Source organism: Hermetia illucens, chromosome 3 (genome assembly GCF_905115235.1).
Source record: "Hermetia illucens chromosome 3, iHerIll2.2.curated.20191125, whole genome shotgun sequence".
Taxonomy (NCBI): Eukaryota; Metazoa; Arthropoda; class Insecta; order Diptera; family Stratiomyidae; genus Hermetia; species Hermetia illucens.
This window is the reverse complement of record NC_051851.1, coordinates 124,208,502-124,222,684: the sequence shown is the minus strand read 5'-3', so window position 1 is coordinate 124,222,684 and position 14,183 is coordinate 124,208,502. Positions and strand designations below refer to the sequence as shown.

General features: G+C 40.9%; 1 protein-coding gene across 4 annotated transcripts; it reads right to left on the bottom strand.

The window, feature by feature from the left end:
* Positions 1-458: 458 nt before the first annotated feature.
* On the bottom strand, positions 459-11,307 carry LOC119650931 (uncharacterized protein DDB_G0271670). 4 transcript variants are annotated; one of them, XM_038054158.1, is made up of 6 exons: positions 11,088-11,306; positions 3,154-3,187; positions 2,893-2,910; positions 2,438-2,593; positions 765-2,295; positions 459-702 (listed from the first exon to the last, which is right to left on the bottom strand). In XM_038054158.1, the coding sequence occupies exons 1-6, from the start codon at positions 11,134-11,136 to the stop codon at positions 547-549; spliced, it is 1,944 nt and encodes a 647-aa protein (XP_037910086.1). In that variant the 5' UTR covers positions 11,137-11,306; the 3' UTR covers positions 459-546. The 4 variants fall into 4 exon arrangements, with proteins under 4 accessions (XP_037910086.1, XP_037910087.1, XP_037910088.1 ...); XM_038054159.1 differs by lacking the exon at positions 2,893-2,910 and having other exon boundaries at positions 3,145-3,187; XM_038054160.1 differs by lacking the exon at positions 2,893-2,910.
* Positions 11,308-14,183: the final 2,876 nt, after the last annotated feature.

Genomic DNA, 14,183 nt, shown 5'->3' with positions numbered 1-14,183 from the left:
GGCTTAAGCCGCTTTCCTAGTTTGCCTTTTGCCCCAACGTGTTTCAAACTTCTTTTTGAAATGAAATTTCGTTATGTTATCCGTTGGTACATACCAGTAATTCGGAGTACCGCCACTGATACTCCCGGCCATTCTGAAGATTGCTCTCCTTGTCTGATGCTTTCAGATGCTTTTTCGTTGAAAATCAGCAAACGCAGTTATTGGAAGTAGAACTCCGAAAGGAACCATCACTGGACCTCCAAAACTCTTGACATTTTGATAATGGTCTGCTGTGCGTTAGCGGAAAGTTCCATGTTTGACATAACTTCAAGTGAAAATCTAACTTGTAGGATCCACCATTGGAAGTAGAACTGCCAAATTTGAACACCCCGACAATAGTATCGGAGGTGGAAGTTGAATTTTCTAGCAACGCCAGTGAAAGGCCAATATTGAAATATTTACGACAAAAAAAATCAAGCTCGGCTCTCATATCTTATTCTTTACTTAAATAAGAGACATCAATTGATATTAAAATAATATTAAAATAAATTCTTATGAACCGAAAATTTATGGCGTGTGAATGCTGTACGTGCTGACTTTGCCATCATCATCAAGAGTGGTGGTTGCAGCCTTGTAGCCAGCTTGCTTTCCATTGATGTTATGCAACTCACTTTCAGCAGTTGAAATCAAGTTGTAGTTTTTGGGTTTGCCATCAGGTCCGAACTGTAATAAACGAGTGAAACGATCAGAGTCAATTTTTAAATATTGCAAAACTAAGAACTTACTTGTGTTCCAGACGACCATTTTGAGCTCTTTTCCCATGATTTAGATTTGGTAAAGCCACCAGAACCAGAACCAAGACCTGCTGCTCCTAATGAAGAACCAGACGAGAATCCGGAATCGTAGACAGTATGTCCCGAACGAATTCCACCACTGCTTATGCCTTGAGCTTGTAATTTCGCTAGACGTTCTGATTCTGACATGTATGTGGAAAGATCGGAGCTGGTTCCATCAATCAAGCCTGTTGAGCCATATCCTAGAGATGAACTGTGATACCCACTTCCTGCGAGACCAAGGCCAAGACCGACACCTCCAACTAAGCCAACACCGCCAGTACCGTGGTTACTGCTCGATAAGCTGCTGGTATAGTGTGATGAGGCACCACCACCGACTACCGGAATAATTGGAACGTAGGCTGATCCTTGATTATTAGATGATTGTTCATGTGCCGAATAACGGGAAGAGCTGGATGAAGCCGGGATAATGGGGGTAATGATGGGTGTGGCTTTAGTTTCTGAGACACGTTCTGAATGTGATGAGTAACGTTGGCTGTTGCCACCACTAGTATAAACGGGGATTGGTATGGCTTGGTTTTGGTTTACTCGTTCGGAGTAGCTAGAGTAGCGTTCGGATCCACCTGATGGAGCGATGATTGGGACGATGGGGGTGGCTTGCACTTCGGATAGACGCTCTGAGTGAGCTGAGTAATGTGATGATCCGCTTGGTGCGATGATTGGTACAATTGGTTGAGCCTTGGTTTCTGAGACACGTTCAGAGTGGCTGACATATCGTTCGGAACCACCGGTTGGTGTGTAAACTGGAATGATTGGTGCAGCTTGCGTTTGTGATACTCGTTCTGAGTGGGAGCTGTACCGTTGGGAGCCACCAGTTGGTGCGTAAATAGGGATAACTGGCGCAGCTTGTGTCCTGGAGCTTTCAGAGTGAGAAGTGTAACGTGATGATCCTCCTCCTGAAGTGTAAATAGGAATTGGAACAGGAGCGGAAGCAGATGAGGAATATCTTTCCGAGTGCGATGAATGAGATTCAGATCCGCTTGGAGTATAGATTGGAATTACTGGAGCGGCGCGGTTGGTTGATACACGTTCGGAGTGGCTGACATAGCGTTCAGATCCACCAGTTGGTGTATAGATTGGAATGATTGGAGCAGCCTGAGTTTGTGATACTCTTTCTGAGTGCGATGAATACCGTTCAGAACCGCCTGAAGGTCCGACAACAGTGACAATGGTAGGACTGGATTGTGAAATACGTTCAGAACGTTCAGCGTAACTCTCAGATCCACCACCTGTTACTGGTATGACAATTGGAGCGCTTGCTGACTGAGAAGACTGTGCAGAGCTAGACTCGTAGCTTGATGATCCCGATGTCGATGGGGAGATATAAACTGGAGCTGCTTGTTGGTTGGATGAGGATGATGATGTGAAGGATGAGCTGCTGGAAGAATCTCCCCCGTTACCTGTGTATCCTACATAGCCAACTCCAACACCAAGGTTTTCTGCATCACTCGAACTGACTTGACTGAAAATTTCATTAGCCAGAATGAATAAAAACTAAAAGGCAAATCAATTTAAACCTAAGCATCTTAAACTCTACTGTTTGGCGAAATTAGAATTTGGCAAATACTCAAAAATATGTTAACTCTTTAAAATGTAATATTTACCTATCACAGGGTACACAGTCAGCAGTTGAACAGCATTTTACTCCAGAGGCTGAAAGGCTGGCCGACCCTGAGGACGATGATGAAACCAAACCGCCCAGGCGCTGTTCAACGCTTTTTCGAGCAGTGCCAACAGATTCCGCATGTTGCGAATAATGTCTGCATTTTTAGAAATTACTCATTTAAGAAATTGCTTCTACATAGATTTTACGTTAAGTTGTAAACGGAAACATTCTATTATTTACAGATATTGTTAGTTACGACACGGTTTCAAACCAAACATAAAAATATCAGATTTTCTCCTACTTGCCAAATATACATATTGCCAAAATTTTGAATTTAATTAGTTGTGGTTAATCACAGCTTTTAATTAACTTGATTTGATTTAATTTTTTTTGTGATTCTGCTTTCTAAATAAACACAAACGATTTGATTTCGTGCTTTGAAATTCTACTTACAGATCTTTCACTGAAAGTCTAATTACAATAAATCAACCAAATGTCATTATGTTTATTGCTCTCTCAAAAAGGTCCACAACGTATCCAATCCATTTTAAGATTGATTTTTGTGAGTTTGGTTTTGAGGAGTCATTTCATTAAGATGATAAATAATTCAATTTTTATGACGTAGAAAAAAGAAAACAATATTTAAAAATCATTGCTGAAAAAATTTAAATGATATAAAGTAAAAATATAAGCACTCCAGCTTACTGTCCATACTTCGTTTCAAATCCGCCGTCTCCTACCCAAGCATCTGAAAAAAAAAAGAAATATAATTCGATGAAATCCTGATAAGTAGATACATATTTTAAAAGCTATTATGAATATATCTAATAAAGTAAGTCATTCCAATCATTGACTAAAATCATAAGATCAATTGTTCTTCAGGGTCCCTTTTCGACAAATTTCGGTACCTAACGTGTTCAAATATGTGGCTATTATTGATATCATTATTACGAATTCCTTTTCCTTTTTGCCAGTAAACACTTTTGAGGGCTTGCGCAAGGGCGAATGAAAGTCTTTCACTTCTTCTTTAGCCTTTGTCCCGTTTAGTTGTGGGGGCTTGTCTTGATGGGATACGCTATTTTCGGTCATAGGCTTGGTCCGAGTGGAACCGAGAGGCTCTAATATCACTATCTAGCGCATCACGGCCACCATAACGGTCTTTTGGTCGTTTCCCATCAACTGCTAATCTTACCAAATGACACTTCTCTTGCAATTTTTCTACGATGGACGCGGATGTCGAAATTTCCTCTGTGATAGTGTTACGCCACTGGCCCGACGCAATATTTATTGTCTCCATTACTGCGAGGCGCGGTTTATTGTCTTTGTTAGTCGGCCAATAAGCAGGATCATAAAGGGCAACGCAGCGGAGTACGCTGCGGTAAATTTTAGATTTAAGATGTTCGTTGATGCGTGTTGCACTGATGCGTGATGCAATTTTATAGCGGAGTTCATCGTTGGCTGATATATAGCACAGTTTCAAGATACTTAAACCGTTAAGTCTTGGGAAAACTGCTACTGACAGTGGTAGTGCCGCGCGATGGTTTCGTTAGTTGAACGTCAGCCCCACGATCTCCTTGTCGCGGGTTTGAATCCCGGGGTCATATCACCTCCACAGCTTTAAATGTGATGATAATGGAACTAAAGCAGTCTCATTAAAGGTCTATACTTCATAAAGGATTGAATGAAAGAAACTTATGAAAAACCTTGAAACTGATCGATGAATGCAAAGGACGAGCGCTAAACAATCGCAGCGAGTTTGTGAAGAACAGCGTAGGAAATTAGACAGCGGAGTAGAAATCTCTGCAACCTAAGACAATTTTCAGTTTCATATAAAGCATCTGGAGGAGGTTTAAATTTTTGGAAGATCCTATTAAGGATATGCAAGGGTAATGGGTTACCAAAGATATGAAAAATATTTTTTTTTTTGTGAAAATCCCCTTACATTTGTTGAAGTTTGACTTCTTGTGGACGAAACACTTTGCATGCGGAACTTGCAGCAATCAACTATGTTTACTATTCAAAATAATCATTTTATCTGTAGTAAAGTCGCCGGATTTTCGGGTATCTCAAGGGAAGTGAATGGTTGGAGTTTTAGTAGATCTCCGGGACTTACTTCGAAATTCCACGTGTCTACCTACCTTCCGCAGGAAGTAAAAATAAAGGATTTTTGTTTCTGTTATCTTTTTCGTATATATGGTTTATGTTTGAAGTAGATTTTTGGACTGTTTCTTCTCAAAGAACATCGGCGTCCACCCTACTATGGTTACTTTGCTTGACGATAAGCTGTATCGGTCTGTGGAGCAGACATCAACCTTGTTGATTAGAATGCAAAATTGACAATAGACAAATTTGAACATTCAGAAAGAGCGACAATTTTTTTGGTTTTCGTTAAATCTTAAAGAAAACTGTGACATATTGCTTCAAACCGATAGCGATGACACGTAGAAGTCAATGTGAAGAAGCTCTCTAGCCCTCTCCACCCGCCCCATCCTCCACCTCTCTGCGCAGTATATTTATAAGAGGGATAATAATTTACCACTGTTGTTGATTGGTTGGTTGTTGGAAGGTTATAACGGAGAATCTTGCAGACTGAGCTATGGCTGGTATTTGTTATGTGCTGGATGGTTTCTGCTTCACAATTGCATAGCCCACAACTGGACGAGTGTGATTGAGGAGTCATTGAGGATGTATGGTTTATCATTTTTTGTTCCGAGCGAAGCATCCTGAAGGAGAGGAATGCTTCTGCCTCGTAAAATAGTACACAGTTTGTACTATGCTTACCGAATGACGAGCCGATATTTTGGGCAAATTATAACGGAAGTATTTGTTCATCATTCACTTTCACAGCATTGCCGACATTTGCAGCAATTCTACCCATCAGCGCAACTGAAGTAGATGGAGCAATATAATGAGTGGGAATGCATCAGATTCTGACTGCACCTAAATTCTGGAAAGCGAAGAGCTGGGACACAGTATTGTGGTTCAGTGAGCTGTTCAGTTGGGCTATTGAGGAAGGTAGGACTCCATCTGACTGGGAAGAAATCACCACCGTTCCAATATGGGAAAAGAAGAACCTTCCAATTACCTTCCGATCCAATTAATGCCACATACTATGAAGATTTCTGAGCGCATTCTTGACAAGCGTATTCGTGAATATGCCCGACTTGTCAAGAACTTTGGAACTTCCGTCGCAACACATCTTCGCGGTTACCCAAGTAGAAACACTGTGAGAAGCATCACCCTCTTTTCGTTACATTCCTGTGTCGGTGTTAATCTAGGAGGCACCCTCTTACCGCTCCCCTTTGTTCTTGCTTGTCATACGGGACATGAAACTGTCATACGGGACACCCAACGTCAAGCGCCCTATATGTTGTTCTATGCAGATGATGTTCTCCTAGCTTCTAGCAAAACTTATCTCCAGCAACTTGTTAGAAATGGAATAACCGCCTGATGCAACAAGGTCTCCGACTTAATCTGAGTTCAATAGTATTTTTGACGACCGAGTCCAATGAAACAGACACTGTTACTGTCAGAGGCGATTTGAATATCTCGGGCCTGGTGAACTACATTATGAAATTGCTCCACGCATGAACGCATCTTGGATGATGTGGTTTTCCAATATTGGCGTTCTTTGTGATCGACCAATCGATCAACGAACGTCTCAAATTGAAAAATTCGTCTTCTCTATGGTTCTGAGTCTTGGCTAATTACAAAAGACAATGAATGGCGCCTCACGGTAATGGCGACGAAGATGTCCCGTTGGATCAGTGCCGTAACATGCCATAATCACATCTGAAATGAGGACATCCGCGATAGATATGAGGTTGCACCGATCATAAACAAATTCTGAGAGAGTCGTCTTCGATGATATGGACATGTCATTTGCCCTGACGAAAACCCGTTTACCGAGATTAATGCGAACATTGAAGTCAAATTCTTGTAAACGACCAGAAGGCCGGTCGAAACAATTAGTCGAGTCGGCCCCTGTTTTTGAACGAGGCAAAGGCTGATGATAAAGAAAAAGTTTGTCAACCATTTGTTGGAGCCCTTGATATCATAAGTCGGTCTTCTTTTGATCGAAAATTACATTTGGCATGCTTTTCACCTTCAAAGAAGACAACTGATTATCTCCCAGGTAGCCAGATGTAATTGACTAGAGAATTGTTTCTCAAAGAGGAGCTCACGAAAGGAATGTCCTTGATTGTAGTGCAAAGTTTTTCAATCAAGCACCCATTTCCTTCTTTTTCGGCAACTCTATTATGCATGTTGTTGTTTGCACGAACTATCCTTGCCCGTCTATTAACAGATTCTAACTACGTATTACTCCACTTCATCACACCGGAAGTATATAGAAACGCGAGACTGGCAAACGTGTTGATTGTCATGATTTTATTTTTCCCGAGCAGTGCAGTTTTTAGGATAAGGTCTGGATTCCGCTCAAATTTCTTCAGAAACTTATATCGGTGTCCGAATCTGTACCCTCAATTGTCGCTTTATCCTTCATTGTCGTTTTTCCTGTACTTACTTTCATAGAAAAACTAGAGTAACAGGACTCAAAACCAAACACAGCACAGTGGGCATAGAGAGTGGCCTTGATAAATCCCATTCCGTCCAAAATGAAAGTGATGATAGTTTACAATGATGTTGGCAACTCATCTGTGCACACGTGGTGATGAATTTCCAAGAAGTGCTTACGTGACGCAGACAATCTGTTTTCTCAACTTTTCGACTCTTTGTTGAGTGAAATGCGGCCAAAGCCTCATTATAAGTTGGGTCGTCATCCCCAGCTTCTCATGACTACTGGGTTCATGCTGCGCTTTACAGGTGGCGTTTCTTTGTTGAGTCCGGTTTCTTAATGGCTCCACACCGAGCTTAAATTAAATTTCGTGGAAACTTTGTTGTCTAATTGAAAGGATAACTCGATTATTTTTCATAATTACTCGAGTCTATAAGGGCAATATCTATGGTAGAAAGAGAAGACTAGGCAGCCCCTGCCTGAGGTGGAACGATGGCGTAGGCCAAGACGCTAGACTGCTTTTAGGGATATCGAATTGGTGTACCTCGGGGCAAAACCGATATGTCTGGAGTTCCTTATTGAGGCAGGCCTAGACCGGATACCGACTATTGCGCCGTTGATGATGGTAATCACTCGGGTGACGACGTTCTGTTCTGGAACATAACGTAGTTCCAGAAATTGGGTTATGGACGGATCATGGAATCGATGTCTGTATCCAGCTGGATTCCGTTCCAAATCCGTGACACGGTAGTAGACGCGGGCAATAAACTCATTTACTTTAGTAGTGATTTTAGTTCGTTCAAATCATTCAACGACTGAGTTTTTGGTCCCTGGTGGTTGACGGCATTGAAAGGCGTCTCCGGTATTGTTGAGCCACTCTCGACTGTGTTGGGTACTGTCTTTGTGTCCCTGGGGTCCCATCCATTGCAGTTAAAGAAATGCCCCCGATTTTATTCCCACGAGTAATGGGCAACCAATCAACGCTGCAATAGAGGCCAATTTTGCTATGCCCTATGGTAACCTCCAAATGTAGGGAAGGTGCTAGAAGAGGAGCCGTTGAAATACAGTGTAACATTACTAAAATTCACCTTATAGGCACACCGATTCCTTTCCCTCGGGTTACGTATTTTTTAAGGAGGTTTGCTGCCCCAGAAAGGACGAATGGGTTTAGGACGCTGATCGCAAATGGAAATATTCTCCTTGTTTGCGACTACATATTTACAGGATTAACCTGCGATATTTGTAGCTGACCCGGTGCGTCATTTCATTATCTATAACCCATGACACGCACCTCGTCCTCATGTAGCTTTGCGTTTGCAACTCAGGTGAGGATTAACCTGGTACGCTAGGTATATATATACATACATATGCTAATCACAATAGTCTGGATCTAGCTCTGCTTCACAGGGAAAAACGAGCGTGCTTCATAATTGATTTAACCGTACCTTTCGACCGGAACACTGTTGAGAAACAGCAAGAAAAAATCCGGAACTACGGCCCCTAGACAGGCGACATGAAGCAGACTTGGAGACTACAAAAGATCAAAGTAATTTCCGCAATGGGATTGGTCCCGCTAAATTTCCATAAAGTGCTAGAAACGCTCGATCCTAGGCCCGGACTAAACATCGAGATGTAAAAAGCTGTCTCCTTGCAACCTGTGCTAGGCTCTCCGACGAGTCCTGTCCGGTAGCAGTCTACCCTAATAGGCTCTACTCTAGATCCACACTACCTTCTTTTAAAAGTTTCTGCAGCCTAGAACCCCCAGGTCACTGCTTGAAGTGTTTCCAACAATCGGGGATGGGGCAGTACATTTTCACATGCTCGCACACTTTGTCATCGCTGTGATACCTTAGGCCTTAGGATGTTTCCTTCAGCCAATGATGGGCCCCACATCGACCCATTTGTGCGGCCAGAGGGCTCGTAGGCTTTTTTATACTATATATATGTAAAATTGTATGATTATTTTAAATGTAAGCAAAATTGTTTTCAATCTTTGTTTTAACTAGAACTAGTGCTGGGAAAGGAGTGTCTTCCTTGGTGTATCTTGTCAATTTTCCATAGGATATGATTCAAGATAATCGCAATGGTCCCTTCAAGTTTTCTTAAAATTGACGGATATTCTAATTACCGGCGTAAAAAATCTAAACGAAATGGGATCAAATGAAAAGAGTGCTACGCCTCGTTTAGCCTATCCTACGATATTATCTAAAATTTTACAATTAAGTATTTAGGCTGCTGTTTTAATATGGCAAATTTATTTATTTATTAGGTTGTTAACTGTTCTCAACTGTAGAAAATCAACGATTTTTCCGAATTTTCAGTCTCCCTTTGTCCACTCATTCAAAGTTTTACTGGTTCCGTTGATTTTAAAAATGGGGAGCGGAAAGTGGCCTAGTCTTGGTCGATCAAGGTTTCGAGATGTTCTTCGATCTTTCCAGGATCATTTTAGTTATTATGTTTGCGATCGCATGGCGTATTACTAGATCTGGTTTGTGTTTTTGAAATTGTTTGATAGTGGGGATTGTGTTAATGATGAAAGTTGGTTTGGGGATTTCTTGCGATTCCAGGACGGCGAATGGGGTGGATACTAGAAAATTTTCTCGGAAGTGGCAATACCAAGTTCGGTTGATAAGAAAACTGGCCGAATTTTTCATCACTAGGATGGCTTATATTTTGTTGGTCAGCAATTATATTGCGTCGATATTGCTACGAATCAAGACACTGTAATCACTGGCCGGTGATCCAGAGTATTTATCAAAAGGAAGGATTCTGTAAATTAAAGTCCATCATACTTCATACTGCAGGCGACACACTAAAAAACGATTTGCTTTTGAAGCTAAAGCGGAAGATGCAAAGGTGCGATGGTCAAGTTGGTTGAGCGTCAACTTCTCGGTTTGGTGATTTCGAGTTTCAATCTGAGTTCGTCATGGTTGTGTTCTTTCTGCTGTGCCGCTATTCACTTGTACAGCGTTAAATATGATAATAATGAAACTGAAGCACAGTCTCATTGAAAATTAGATACGAAATAGAAGCTGTGTGGAATATTTCAGAAATTTTTCATTAAAAATTTATTAATTCTCAGGGGCGAGCATATGTATCCCAACAAATTCACAGTCAATCATAAATGGACCAGCATTGACCCCTAATTTTGGCTCATATCAATCCAGTCGAGAATTAATCAAATTAATCAAATTTATTGCACTTTTTTCAAACTGAATATTTACTGAGAGATTGCAAATTATTAACCACTTTTTACTGGTCAATCTCGGCTCATTTGCGTGATAAGAAGACATTTTCTTGCTTCTTCGTGACCTTGCAGCACCTTCTAGATAACACAGAAATCTTAAAGTACAGCCATTTTTCAAATTTTCTGCTGATAAGCTGCTTGGCGATTCTAGAAGGTTCAATCTTCATGTCGAATAATGACTAGCGGAAGTAACTGAAATTATGATTAGATTCGTTACTATTGGAGAATGTCGGGGGTCTTACTACAACTCGTCTGAATAGCGCAGAAGTACGCAAATTTTATTGAAGTGTGCAACTCCATCGCTACATGATTATAATCAGCTTTAGATACATTTCGAATCTGGAGAACTCACGGTTTCAAAAGTAACTTTTGACATTCAAGTTGTACAAATACCTCCATCATGAGATATAAATCCCATGTTAAGATTGAGATGAAGAAATTTAGCAAAAGCTTCCAAATTTGTTCCGTTCTGAATTCTTTTTTTAATATTTTCTGGACCTTTCTTCAAATGGCCCATTTATCACCTATTTTTATTTTTCCTAAGTTAAATTAAGGACTTTTCTCTAATTAGTGTATGCATCACCAAAGGAAGGAAGAATGGGTCAAACAATATTTCATAATTTGCGACTCTCCTGGGGGTCACGGATAAACAAACTCCGTGGGATTATAGGTTGGCAGACGCTATTAAATTTCACATTCACAATTTTTCAATTTTTAATTTGGAGCTATAATTCACACAATTCAGGTCAATTATCGCGGGCTAGTAGTATGGATGGTTGATATAGGAAACATTGATTGGAAGCGCTAAAAGGTATTTAAATAAGAGTAAAGGGAGAAAAGGAAAATGAATGGTAGATGACACGGGACTTTTAAAATATCACTTACCGCCAAGTACGGTGCCTAAGCACAACAACAACACTCCCAAAGTCTTCATTTCACTGAAATTTCACTCCTTTCTTTTAAACTATCAAACTTGATCCCGAGGAATTACAAATCCTATGCGGAAAGAGCGGATTTCGAAATCCCAGCTCACTGCTTATAACACTTTTGGACTTGTCCGATCAAAGAGTGATGTCTGAATGATTTAAAATTTCCGAAACCTCGTGATGAAATTATTAATAAAATAAAATTCTGCAATAAAATTGATAAGAAATCAAAGGTTTCGTTTTGTAATTCATAGAATCTACGAGTATATACAAATTTCTATTAATCTGGGATTATGAGCGGGGTGAAGAGCAATAGAAAATCTGAGATTCGAAAAACATACCCTTGTGACCCCCCCAATGGACAATAGCTGCTTATCACTGGTGGTGTGGTAATAAAATAAACTTTAGCCGATCCTTCGGTTATTCATTGAGTTTAAACTCGATTTCTACGACAATATATAAAACAGTGACTACGATCTTCGCGTACAGGGTTGCCTTTTATGTAATTACTATAAACATCATTTATAAGATTTAGATCATGGGCAGAAATATCAAGAATCGTTTTTTAAGGTTCCACAGATAAGAGAATGGCGCACGACTTTTTGACATGTAAGTCATATTATTTTAGTATACATCAACTTGCTCTCAATAGTAGCACCTCGGTTGATTATATTCTGAGTATTGTTTACCATTCTTCACGGATATCCCATAAGGCTTCTCCATGAAAGTGTGGCATCTGGAAATAAAGGTGGAGATTATGTCCGGTCCATTTTATAAATAATTAAATAATTCGTTGAGAATTATCCTTGATGCTCACTTGACAATGGCTGAACGGCTTGCACGTTTTCTATAGCCATCTAACGATTGGCCGTTCGATTAAAGGCAGATAAGTGTCCTCTTCAAAGCAAAGATAGTAACTGGTTTTGATGTGCGTAGTGGTAAAAAAAGGATATGCATTGAACGTTGTACAGTTAACCATAAATAATAAGAGAGTTTCAGGTGCAAGCAACTAGTCGAGAAAAAATTGTTCCCAACATGTTTAAGTATCTTTCATCTAAATGCGAAATGACTAATTCATTACTGCTCTAGAAGAAGTCATATCTGTCGGTTTTTTTGTCGCTTCGTGGGCAAAACAAAGTAGTAACTATATGTTTCGATTATAGGTTGTGAAATTCCTTCACGCATTAGCACAACCTGGATGAAGTGGCATTCCACAACTGGTGTTCTTTATGATCGACGTATCAACGAACGTCTCAAGTCTAAAATTGACCATTGTTGCCCGTCCTATCGCTCTCTATTTTTCTGAGTGTTGGCCGACTATAAAATACAATGAACGGCGTCTTGCGGTGATGGAGACGAAGATGTTGCGTAGTGGCGTGGCACGTTTTGATCACATCCGAAATGAGAATATCCGTGATCGATATGGGGTTGTACCGATCGTGGAAAAACTGCGGGAGAGGCGATGGTATGGTCGCGTAATTCGTGCTAACGAAAATTTACTTGCCAAGATTGGTCTGAACATTGAAGTCAATGGCAAACAACCAATAGGTCGGCCAAAACAACGATGGCTTGATACATTGGATGGGAATTTAAAAGCCTCGAGATTGCATCCAGATCAGGTATTTGATAAAATAAAGTGATGAAACCGACCCCGCTTGCGAACGGGACAAAGGCTGAAGAAAAAGGAGATACATAAGTGTATGACAATCTTAAATATCACTGTTAGCAGAGGAATTCGTATCGTAACTGGATATCAGATATCAATCCACTCAGTTGTGAATGAGTACCTAAGTCAAATCACGGTAATAAGCTCGTGCAAGCGTTATGCTGACCACATTGCCTCCTACAGGGTGCCATAGTCTTCTAGTGTACCGTTAGGGTCTTCAATGTAGTGCTCTAACATACTTCAAGACCCTGATCTAAACAGCGTTGTAAAGGGATCTACATTAGAATTCTTCTGGTAGATTCTTTTAAGATAAGCTCCAACGTTAATCTTATATGAGTTAAATAGCTACTTTTTGTCCCGTTCGGGATAACGGGTGCACTAAATTCCAACGTGGACTCTGTCAAAACATTGCATGACCACGTAGTGGCGAGGCATGGTCTTAGGGACCGTAATGACAACGGTGAATGTTTTGTGGACTCCTGTATCTACATATCATAGCTTCGTCAGTAGTAGCACACTGTTCGAGCAGAGGATCTGCCACAGGTCAATTGGCTTTTGATTGACAGGCAAACAGCAACTAATAAGATCGATCACATCATGATAAGCAGTAGATTCAAGAGAAGTCTTCTCAATATGTGCTTGCCACTCACCCATTGGTGGACATAGCTCATCAACCACGCCTACGCATTATCATACACAGTTCATTAAAATGGGCTTCACTTCCCGAGAGGGTTGTACTCCTCCTCTACTATTCTGCGTTAAGTGCTCCAGGGGTGACGCGCTCGTCGTCCATCTTTAGATGGATATTGAGCGCTGTCTGACAGAAAAGACCCAACTAGAAGAGGTAACCAATGCTCAGATAGGAATCATCTCCGCGAATTCTCGAAGTGAAAAACTCACTGTGGTGGAAGTTGTAGAGTAATACGTGAATTCGGGCAACCGCCCCTAAGTGTTACGGATGCTTAGGTTAGGGGCACACGTCTGCGAACTGGCGATAATCTGACAGGAAGATATCATGTAGCAGATGCGGCCAGATTGATTTGCTTTCTACTCAGAGATCATGAGGTGTTCGATGAGAGTGTTGCACATACTTTGGGATCGGGGCAATAACGCTGTTAACATGATTTGCATCCTGCAATTCAATATGCACCGGGGTTTAACTGCTCATGAGTTGCTAACAAAGGTCGCTGCAAACGTAAAAGCTGATGTAGTGCTCATCAATAAACAGTATCGGAACAAGGACCCAGCATAATGGCATCCCGACCTATTAAGTAACGCTGCCATTTCGTTTCCGAACGTCAGTTGGATTCTGTGTTTTGTGGAAGCTCTTGGAGCAGATAGAGTAACGTCAGAGGGTTCCAGGCTGACGCTGTTCGATATGATAATGGC